Below are 11,433 nucleotides of genomic sequence, written 5' to 3'. Positions count from 1 at the left end.
TCTATAAAGTAAATCTTTTTCCCCTTAAGTTTACAAATCTTGTTCCAAAGTCTTTCATTCTTCAGAAAGCCTTTGCCAATGGATGCATGTTCTTGAACGAGCTGGGGGTCTGCTCTCTCTGTTACTTAATGCTAAAGGAATGTGGTTTTTCAGATGTTCTCTTGTTTATGCTGTTCAAACAGCCTACACTGTACACATTACCTTGTAAATATTTTATCTTAATTTGTATTAATTTTGAGCCCAAGTGTCTGTATTGTAATAAAATATTTTAATGTATAATTTGTATGTGTATTAACATTACAGGAAGGAAAAAGAATAACCTGACCTGGCCCATCACTCAAAATCCTGACAGTTGAAAGAATAGATTTAACTTACAGACTACTAATGTTGCACTCATGAACATTACTCAGGGAAAATAAACTTTCAATCTCTACACTGAAACAGAAACAATTCATGCTTTTTGTTGTCCTTTATCTCCTCTTCTTTGCAAGCTTCACCTTGTGTGTGTATCCCTACAAATCATGACACATGATGAGTTTGGAAATTTTTCAAGTTGGATGCAGTCTACCCTCTGCTTAAAATGTTGTCTCTTTGCCAAAGCTGAAGATCCCTAGCAACTCCTGATTATTTGTCTTTTTTCAAGAGTTAGTCACTGAAGTATATGTTTTGTTTAATAGTCCACAGAAAGCACCCTGTTAACTGTGTAAAAACAAAGGCTGTAAAAGAAGAGGCAAGTTTTACCCATGTAAAAGTATACAAAATATAAAAACCCAACCCTCTCCCAGTTTACCTGTGTTTCAATAATGGATAGAATTACTCAAGAATAAGAACTTGCAAAAGTAATCACTTCCTTGATGAGAAATGATGATGTGCATATGCATTGCCTGCATGCATTTATGATGAATTCCTAATCCTTACAGGCCTGTTCTTTCAGATGTTACCCTACATAGCTGAAACTGCCAGCTAGCACTAGTTAAACGCACCTGAAAAAAGTATATTCTTTTCTCTAAAACTGTCAGTTTTTACTGTGCAGTTTTATGGAAGTTAAATTTCTTGCATTAAAGACGGGGTACAATTGACTTACATGCATTTGAACACCAGTTTGAGCTTTGTTCTTTCTTTTGTCTCTAAAAATTTAGTGCCTGTTTTTCCCCCACCTTATTCTTCACATAACTTGGCCAGAAACTGACTAAACCAAGTGTAGAGGTCAAGGGAGATGCTCAATTTTTCACACAAGTTCAGAGAAACAAACTGTATGCAGAGGATCAATTATTTAGTGCTAGACTTTGTGAGGTTTGTTCCATTCCATCCATTAATAACAGCCCACCTCTCACAGAAAAAGTGAATTTATTGGTGTTTCTCAGTCAAACAAGTAAGTTTAAAACCAGGGATAAGAAAGAGCAAAACATCGGCATCCCCTGCTAGCCAGGGCTCCAGCAGAGTGTGGATCAGTTTACATCAGTCAGTTGTAAGGTCCAGCCCCACTGACATGGCAATTGCTGAGGAGTTAATTGAGGTAGAGCAATAATCATTCCCTTTTCTCCTAGGGCAACCCACTTCAGCAGTTCCTTGTACCCAGCCAGCTTCACCTAAAATAGAAACATACACTGGAGTTAGAACAGCACCTTTTCTAAGTACATATCATTGCAATATTGACAAAATAAATATTGATCTATAGCTACCTTACTAACCAAGTATCCTTAAATGCTACTTACCAGCCAAATGAGTGATAATTATTAAAGGTAATGGGAAAACATTTGCAAGTAGATATGCAAGTAAAAAAGCTACTCATGTTGGGTCTTGAGAAGTACTTAGGGCTGTAGAAGGTACATAAACACCTTTTGGAAGTATTTGGGGTGGGATTTAGGTCTAAGCAGGGATCGAGGTGCCACATTACAGAGCTTTGCATCCCCTATTTCCAAAATGCCTGCTTCCCATGGTGGAACTTGTAGTCTTGAAAGAGCATCACTCTTACAGAGTGCAGCCACGTATCTAAGAGAAGGCTGATCTGAAGGACTAAAAGCCACAAATAGGTTTATGGTGACACTGACACCAGCTGGTGACCTGCTGGAGCAGCTGCAGACCAGTCTCTGCTGCTGAGGAACAGTACTCTCTAGTGCACATAGAGTCTAGCTGCCCCCCCAAAATTCAAGAGGCATCTCCATCACTTCTGAAATTACTCTCTCTCCTTTTTCATGGAGCTGTCTTGGCACCAGTCAGACAACTTTCATATGGAACTACACCAGAAGGGGCAGTCCAGAAACACCCCTAATGCATTTCAGCAGATAATGGACATGTAATGCATGAGAGCAGAGCAGAGCTAAGCCAAAGTGAATCTCCCCCTCAAATGCACACAGTTGATACCAACTTCTGCTTCCTTTGGGCTACTTGCTGCTTTCCAACGTAGGTGTGGCATCACTGTCCTCAACTTCTGACCTCCACTTGGTATAAGATGCACATCTAGGGTCACACTGACTCACTCTTCAGCCTCCCTGGGCAACAAAAACCCTGCGGACGTTCCCTTCCTGCAAGGCTTTGACTTCAAACAACTGCACAACTACAGCAACTCCAGTATCACCAAAGTCATGAGGACAGCTACTTCTAAAGAAAAGTCATGCTGAGTTAGAAGTCTACACAGGAAACAGGAGGGGTGGCACAGTTTTCTTCCCTGCTCCTTGGCCTCTGTGATTCTTAGTTTGCAAGCTAAAGCCATATCCCAGCAACATCTCAGTCTAATTGTGTTTGTTAGAGAAGAAACATCCCCCTGGGAGGCCTATGACAAGGAGGTCCCAGAAAGAAAACAAACATTTTGCTGGTTCTCTTCCAAAGTACTCTGTCCTAAGAGCTAAGCATTCCCAAAGATGCCAGAAACTTAAATAAACACGATGGAACGTGATACAGCCTAGGAGGGGAGGGGTGTGTGTGTGTGCACTGTCTTTTACCTGTGTTTCTCCAAGCTTAGCCCGTGGCTCACCAAGTTCCAGAGTCCCAGAGCCTGGCCAGTTAAGGAAGATGGCGTTGACTTTCCCTTCTTTAGGGCTGAAAGTGTACCTGGTTGGAAATGGGGAACAAAAAGGCATGTCAGTTTTCCCCTGTAAATTTCTGGAAGTGATATACAAGAGTGCTTTCAAGACTGGAAAAACAGATTAGAAAAGTCAAGATTAATTGCATTTTCACACACAACCATCTTGTCAGATGAATTATGCCCTTTAATAATGTACTGTTCCTTGAAAATTTGTTCCAACAAACTAGAGGTAATGAAGACTATTAAAGAATTGACTACAGATGTTTACCTCTGAATTAACTTTAGCACACATGTAACAACTCAGCCATATAGGAAAGATACTTGCAGGATGTGGAATCACTAACAGATAATTGTAGGTTATATTCAGAAAAACATGGTAATTCCCATCTATACACCAACATGCAAACTAAAATAATTTAATAATAGTATGAGTGACAGAGTTTCCACCTTGCACAGCTAGTTTTTAAAAATACTATTTTCATCATTATGCCATTGGAAATCTTGTGGCATACCCCTGATATATTCCTCCCTCCTTCCTTCATTTAGTTAGAATTTTTTATTGCTCTTGAAAATGATTTTACTAAACAGTCAACAATTCAGCATCTCCAGGCTAAAGCCAGATGGCCAAATCTTACTGGGAATGGGAGTAAAAACACCCACTGAGACAAGAGGGTCCAGGCCAAAACCCTGATGGATCATTAAGATGTTAGAGAAGCTACAAGTAACGAGGCAGAGGGGAGGCCAGAGACTGGCTATGTTTAGTGACCAAGTAATTGCTGTTACCTTCCCACTTCCTTTCTAAACATCAAGTGACATTGAGTATTCCTTTGTTTAGATAAACACTTCATAGCAATCTTGTATTTCCAGATTTTTTTTTTCCATTTCTGTTGCCCACTGGAAGGAAACAGATTTACCTAACAGATTAGCCTACACCAAGAAGCAAAAGATCACTAAGAAATGCTTGCAGCTTTGCTTTCAGCCTCAGCATCATCCCAGAACTACAGTCTCTACCTACAGCTTAATCCACACTTTTAGATGCAGTTACTGACACTAACAAAGGTGTTAATGCCTTCACCACATACCAACCATGACAGCGATTTCCGTAGCATCAAGTCATTAGGGATTTCAAAGCTTCACATAACATTGGTGCTGCTTTCCAGAGCCTGCATTTTGGTTCAGCAGCCTTACCAGACTCCTGGTGTGACCGTGTCATTCTGTGCTCTCCACGGTTTCGTTCCATAGATGGCCTCTCCGTTGACCTTCAGCCAGGCACCCACCTGCCTCAGGCGCTCCTCAAACACAACAGCGATGCGACCATCGTGAGTGGGCCCGATATTCATCAGGAGATTTCCTCCACAAGACACTGTTTCTGCAAGTTGCTGAAATGTTTTCAAACACACAGAGCATATGGTTCTGAGTAATGAAATCACATATTTGAAGTACTTTCTAAAGTCTGCTGTACTGCTTCAGAATGATGAACCAAATGAGTTATGTTTCTGCTGCACACTGAGACTTTGGGGTTCATCCCAACAGTTAATACAAAATTTAAGCTCCCATGAAACAAAGCTCTGCTGTCAATTTTTACATCAGAAAACAGCCCCAAATACCTTCTTGCACCAATATATCTACCTGAATCTACCTTACAATCAGATCATACAACTCTTTATCATTTCAACTTCTGCAAGAATGTCATGAGGGTTTTACCAATAGGACAGATGATTTCCCTGCACCAGAGTAGAATAAGGCTAACAGTTGCTACTTCATCTTTATTCAGTCTTAGAAAAGCAACTTCCTCCTTCCTCCTGTTTGATGCTTTTCCTATTTTACAGGAACATCTGTAAAACACAAGGAAGCCTCCTACAAAGTCTATAAAATTTGTGTTCATATCCACACTGCCCTCCAGAGATCATGGACTGAGATGCTAAGTCTGAGAGACAGCTGGAGACAAGCTGCTGAATTAATTCAAACTTTCTGCCTCTGAAAAGAGGTTACTTCAACTTGAAATTGTCTTTTGCAAGGACAGCACTAGAAACAGATTTGACTTAAGCAACAGTAACAATCTTTCCCTTATTAGCTGAATTTTGCAATTAAATGAATTATTCTGAAAGACTGATCAGTCTTACTTGCATTCAGGTTTCCTAAGCTTCAAATCTCTTTTTAATACCTTAGACTAGTAAGGGAATCAATGTTCTAACGACGCCAGCTGTCTGCTTCTGGTAATGTTTACCTGTATGTCTAAGGAAAGTGCCTCACTACAAAGTAAAACTACTGCTGAGTCATAAAGTGTTTCTATCTGTAAAGGGGAAAAGATGTAGACTTTAATCAGGAGTTCCTAAACAGGAGCCCTGAAACTGCAACTGTTTGCTTCTCATCAGCTTGCATATGCAGTTACCAGAGAAACTTAGTAGAAAAGGTAATGATGAGATGTCCAGATCAGTCCTTGGCCAGTTATTCACAGGGGAATGGCTTCTAAGAAACTGACTGAATTTTTACTAGAAATTCATTTTGTAGAAACGATTAAGAGAAAAGTTAAGAGTTACATGGACATTCCATACCACCAGCGTTAGGCTGGAAATTGACAAAATTATTTATTATTTCACAGATTCACTGTTGAACTAAAATAATATTATTTATAAAAACAGATACGTAATTGACCAGCACAATATAATAATCAGGAGAGAGAAATGGGGAGTGGCAGCAGCTGCTGTGCCCCACGGTACCTTCACCAAGTCCTCGATGGCAAGGTAGTCGCCAAGCCGCGCGTCCCTGCGGTACCCCCAGGAGCTGCGGTCGATGGTCATGCAGTTCTCCCACTTGTGGGGCAGGAGGTGCCCGGGGTTGTAGCGGTCACTGCACGTGTAGAAGCCGCCATGGGTGCAGATGCTGCCAACTCCCCAGCGGTCATTGGTCACTACTGTATCCCGGACTGGGCTGGGAAAAGAGGAGTTTTATTGCTTATTCTATAAAAGGCAGTCACAGCCAGCATAACCCCTTCCCGCACACACCCCTCCCAGGAACTAACATTTTGGATGACTTCTGTACTATCAATTTATTACAATAAGATTAAGTGCAATGTCAGGAATTCTATTCTCATCCTTTGCTAATAAAAGGTCCAGATCGGCATTTCTTAGGGAAATAAGCTCCAGACTTTTACAGGAGCTCTGCCAGAAATCACTCTGCACTTCATATCCACTGCCAGATGTTCAGTCTGCGATGACAACAATGTACCCATACTCTCAAATTGTCCTGCTATCCTGTGTTTCTGTGCAACAGCAAATACTTATGGAAGACTATGATTAAACAGAATAGCCAATACCATCTTAACTGATTAATTTGCAAATGTGTTTAAAAACTACAAAACAGTCTTTTTCTAAAGCTAGCCTTGATAATTCTAGGAAAGATCTTGATTCTGTATTTTAGGAGAATTATTATTTTGTTAAGTCCTCTTAACTAGAAGTAACAGGTTCCACAAAACCAACAGAAAATGAAACTGGACACAGAGCAGAATTTTAGATAAGGAGCTAAACCAGCATCATTATGTACCTGTCATTATACAGCCAAGCCAAGAAACCAGTGCTGTTCCAGTAAGTATCTGGAGCATTTCCATCCCCATCAGACCAAATTATTTCTGGCTGGTACTTGGTCACAATTTCATAGAGTTCTGGTAATGATTTGCTGGTTGGAAACTTTCTTGTCTTAAAGGCATTGGTGGCATCCTCAAGGAAGAGACGATTAAACCATTCAAACAGGGAATGGTATAACCCAAAATGCAAGTCAGTCCTGTTTCTAACAGATGTTGCTAGCTCAGCAACAAGATCTCGCTTTGGTCCCACATCAACAGCATTCCAGTTCCAAGAATATTTGGACCCCCACAAAGTAAAGCCTAAAACCAGAAAAATCAGAGGATAAGAAAGAGAAGAAGAAGAGAGGAAGTTACACTTCTTCTTTCTGGAAAATGGTTGAAAGTGTTGCAAAAAATAAAATGATAAAAATGATATATGTAATAATATTGTTGTCATGGTATAAAGTGTACCTATAACCTGTTTATGCACAATGATAGTAGTTTTAAGATCAGAATACCATGTATTTTTTAATACATACACATATATATTTATATTTTCAATTTCTGTAAAGCTTAGGATAATTATTCCTTCTCTTTAATTATTCAGTCTATTCATATGTCCCAATTAAATTAACTGGATGACTTTTAAAGCCCCTTCCGACACAAGGCATTCTATAACTCTATGACTCTATGAAATTAACCAAAAATACAGCAGCTTTTGAGGCATCTACATCAAACGTGAACTGTATATACACGATCAGCAGCTGGAAGATAAAATTGTTTCTCAGCTGCAGAAAGCCCAAGCTATCATTTGCATTCAAAGACTGTTCTCTTCTCTTCTGTTTCCATCTTATGCAAATGTTCACTTTTTGTTTGCCTTCATATTTATAACAGCTCAGTCAACTACTCCATACATGTATAAGCAGAGGGCAAAAACTCCTGAAACAGCTTTTAAAATATCAGCATTAAATATCAGGAGGGATTTGACCTTTCAGATATCCACCAGTCCAGCACAAGCACTTCCAAATACTACTGCACTGCAGACTCAGACCACTGCCAGAGGAGCTCCACTCTCACTCTCAAACTGCTTTACACTCACTGCCTAATAAATCTTGCGACATTTTTGTGAACTGGATACATGCAATTGTATTGACTACACAAACAACCTAAAAATTCATGCAGAAGGCTATTGGACAGAATCCTGGTTCTTTTGAAGTCACTGGTAATTTCACCACAGGCATCATCAAGTTCAAGATTTATGTGTGTCAGAGCTGAGATTAAAATTGACACATCACAAATTGCCAGCCTTGAACCCACATCTCACAAAGACCAACAACATTCATTAGATGTATTCTAGTATATCTTAATATTTTATACTTTCTTTGCTACTGTATTTCCTTCCAGAAGCTTTCTTTTTCTTTATGTTTCTCTGCAAAGCATCTTCCAATTACAGTGCTAAAAAACCACAATTGTGCCTGTAAAGCTACAGATCTGGTTCAAGGTTTTGGCTTCTGTGCACTACATCAGGAAGAGCTATACCTTCCTAAATCTGAAGCTGACTCCTAGAACATGCTCCTAAATTCCTTGGAGAAACCAATGGCGTTTGTTAACTGCCTGCAAACAGCAGCTCTCCAAATGTTAAACAGCGCAGAATTCACTTTTATGGTTCCTTCAGCAATAAATCGCACAGAAACAAAAAATAAACTATGGCCACTGCAGGAAGCTCAGCTGCCACCACCACTTCAGGCTGTCCTCCCTACAGCAAGACAACAGCAGCACAATCTATTGCTCCTCCTATGCAACTCCATGGCCACAGCTTTGTGTAAGAGTCAGGAAAACACCTGCACATTTCTTGGGTAGTTTTTGTTTCCTCTCTGGCTGTGGTGGGCCAGGTATGCCTCTCTGGCTTTCTCTATGTCTCTAAGAAGGCAGGAAAGTCACCTGCTTTTTTCATCTATTGACAGAAATGCAACAATTACGAACATTCACAAAGCTTCCACTTACCCTCATGATGTTTTGAGGTTAAGACAACATATTTTGCACCTGAAGCCTTCAGAATATCTGCCCACTGGTTGGGATCAAAGAACTCTGCTGTAAACAGAGGACCAAAATCTTCATAACTGAAGCCAGGTGGGTAATTTGCTTCCATAAATTTCACATAGGGCTCTCTCTTTTCCTTCTGCCAGTACCACCTATAAAAAACAGAACAAAACATGTCTGCTGATGTATTTTTAGACAAAGAAAAGAGAATTGAAATTATCAGCTCCTATTTAACACTGAGAGGTAGAGGCTTTGGAGGTACATGACACTGGCAATAAGACAAAATTGCTCCAGAAGAGTACTGATTATCAAAGATTTCCTCTTCTCTATCCTGTTTGTCCATGCTCTACATCTTTGAATCATTACACTTTGGAAAGGTCCCAGAATGTCATCTGAACCAATGAAAAAAGCAGCTACAGTTCGAGAATGAAAAAATGACAGTCTTGGTCAATACCCAGATCTCAGAACTGTACTAGAGAGCACATACAGTCTGGGTAAGCAGCTCAGGTGGCATGAGAAATGCTTTTTTCCTGGACTTGCATGACTCACCTCCTCAAGTCTCACACCTCAGCCATCAGGCATCTCTGCTCTGCCCCCCACTTTGCAATCCCTGCCACCCACAAACATGGGGACCATCAGCTTTACCTCTCTGACAGTCCCGAGTCCTCTACACAACTGCAGCTGAGTGACCCAAAGTCCACAGCCCTGGGGCCAGAGAGAGCTGTGACCAGGTCACTGCAGCCTCTGCACACCTGAGGCTCCAAAGCAAAGGCACCCTGCTAGAAGAAGGCATGTCCTCCAACAAAAACCAGCCCCTGCAAGAACGCCACACACTTACAAATGCATCTCTGCCACCTTCTTATGACTGAAACCGAGCAGTAAAAATCCTCTTGTCAAATTTAGACATATATGAAAATAGACTGAAATGAGTTTCTCTCTCTTGTCCAGAGCTGGACTCTGACCTCAGCTCTCTAAGACCATAGTGTGAACATTGTTGTAACCTTCCCAAAACCACTTCAGCATAAACCAACACAATCTCTGGCAGCCAACAGGGAAAAAAACCTTAAAAGAAAGAGGCTGAGACACCTTTCCTCATTGAAAGGACCAGGGGCAGAGGAAATAATAACAACAAAGAAAAGCAAACATTTTTTTTAAAAGAAAAACAAACAAAAAACCCACTCTGATTTCAAAGTATGTAATTTCTTAAACTAAAAAGTAACAACCTTGATTCTGTCTCTTTGTCACATGGTTTGCTAACACGAACACTTCCATGCTGCCATGAATAGAGTCTAGAAACATCCTTATCAAGGCTGTGCAGCTCTAAGGGAAGGAGGACAGGATGGGTGATAAGAGTTTATGACTTTCCATTTGAAGCTGCTAATACAGGACCTCAGTCATCTGACTGCATATGCTGTCAGAAGGCCCTGAAGCAGCTCTATACCCACACCTGCCTAAGGATGGGAGACTGCAGGAACATAAAAAGCAGAGTTTTGGGGTCAGAAACCAAATGCTCGATCCTGAATCTGTGCACTACTACCAGAGTTCAGCACTCTGAGTGAAGCTTGAAACCCAAACCTAGTTCTGTCCCACCCCTCCAAAAGTAATTTATTAGTAAATGTAGTCTGCATTAAAAACCTGCTGAAACCCTTGAACTGAATAATGAAAAGAACAGGTAAAATATTGTCAGAAAACATTGATTAGGTACATGCTGGCTTGTTTTGCAAATATTGTAATTAAGGTTCACCATAGCTCTGCCACAAACCTGCCCTTATCTTCATATTGTAAATGATGATGTGTCTCACTTGAAGTCTCACAGGAAGTACTTGGTAGAGGATGGAAAGATCACAGCAAAAATATGCTTACAGCCAAAGGGCCTGAACCAATGAACACTCACAAAACGAAGGTTTCATTGAGCCTCTGAACTAAAATTATTTGAAGGATCAGAGCTATAGGTTCTCTTAAGAGCAAAGCACTCTTGAATAATAGCAGTAATGGTAACAAAAGAGAAGAAAACCATCAGCAGCACAGCATGTGCACAAGAAAACAGCAAGGCTGCTTGCCAAGTAAGGGTAGTGATGGGCTCCTGCGCTCCCCACAGTGCTCCAGCAGCTGTACAAGGCTGCTCCAGAGGCCGGGCGATCCCAAACACCTGTTCCCACAAGGGAGAACCCCTTCACCCATCCATTCATGGTGGTCCTGGAGGGGTCTCTTTCGGTCACTCCACCAACCACCTCTCTCACCAACACTGGTGTGCTGCAAAGCACTTCTCTCAGCTCTACCAGCTCTCTGTTTAATTTAGTCACTTCAGCCAAGGTATTCCGGGGTTTTAGGGCTGGGCAGACAGGCGCTCAGACACACCAGAAGCACTTTAAACTCCACTTCCTCCGCAAACGGCGCCATGGAGTCCATGGCCTCGGGTGGACACAGAGCTCTTCCCACACACCTGAGCTCCATGGTGAGCCGGCAGAGGGGCTCCAACCCACACCACCGCTGTACGGGGAGACACCACACCATCCCCGCCTGCCCTGAGCGCTGCTCTCCAAGCAGAGCCCTCGGGCCGCAGCCGTTCCGGTGCGACCAGAACGCTCCGGCTGCAGCTCACCAGAACCACTCGCTGCCGAAGCTGGGCACCGAGAACACGCCCCAGTGGATGAAGATGCCGAACTTCGCCTCGTCAAACCAGGCGGGCAGCGGCCGGGCGTCCAGCGAGCCCCAGGTGGGCTCGTAGCGGGGCCGCGCCAGCAGCAGCCCGGGCAGCCCCAGCAGCAGCAGCGCCGGCGCGGCGCGGCCGCCCGGGCCCGACATG

General features: G+C 42.0%; 1 protein-coding gene across 1 annotated transcript; it reads right to left on the bottom strand.

Moving 5' to 3' along the window:
• Positions 1-1,330: 1,330 nt before the first annotated feature.
• On the bottom strand, positions 1,331-11,206 carry FUCA2 (alpha-L-fucosidase 2). The gene is made up of 7 exons (XM_042017029.1): positions 11,071-11,206; positions 8,592-8,779; positions 6,569-6,908; positions 5,746-5,956; positions 4,214-4,404; positions 2,943-3,051; positions 1,331-1,589 (listed from the first exon to the last, which is right to left on the bottom strand). The coding sequence occupies exons 1-7, from the start codon at positions 11,139-11,141 to the stop codon at positions 1,449-1,451; spliced, it is 1,251 nt and encodes a 416-aa protein (XP_041872963.1). The 5' UTR covers positions 11,142-11,206; the 3' UTR covers positions 1,331-1,448.
• Between the last annotated feature and the right edge of the window lie 227 nt (positions 11,207-11,433).

This window comes from Corvus kubaryi, unplaced genomic scaffold, assembly GCF_017639235.1.
Source record: "Corvus kubaryi isolate FWS band 111438036 unplaced genomic scaffold, C.kubaryi_AGA036_p1.0 split3-73, whole genome shotgun sequence".
In the NCBI taxonomy this organism is placed as follows: Eukaryota; Metazoa; Chordata; class Aves; order Passeriformes; family Corvidae; genus Corvus; species Corvus kubaryi.
This window is presented reverse-complemented; position numbering and strand designations above follow the sequence as displayed.

Excerpts from the sequence above, each read along its gene's own strand:
- FUCA2 (XM_042017029.1), bottom strand. The coding sequence starts at position 11,141 with ATGGTGTGGTGTCTCCCCGTACAGCGGTGGTGTGGGTTGGAGCCCCTC. Across the intron at positions 6,909-8,591 it reads AACCTCAAAACATCATGAGG|GCTTTACTTTGTGGGGGTCC; the intron begins GTAAGTGGAAGC and ends TTCTGGTTTTAG. Across the intron at positions 5,957-6,568 it reads GCTTGGCTGTATAATGACAG|CCCAGTCCGGGATACAGTAG; the intron begins GTACATAATGAT and ends CTCTTTTCCCAG.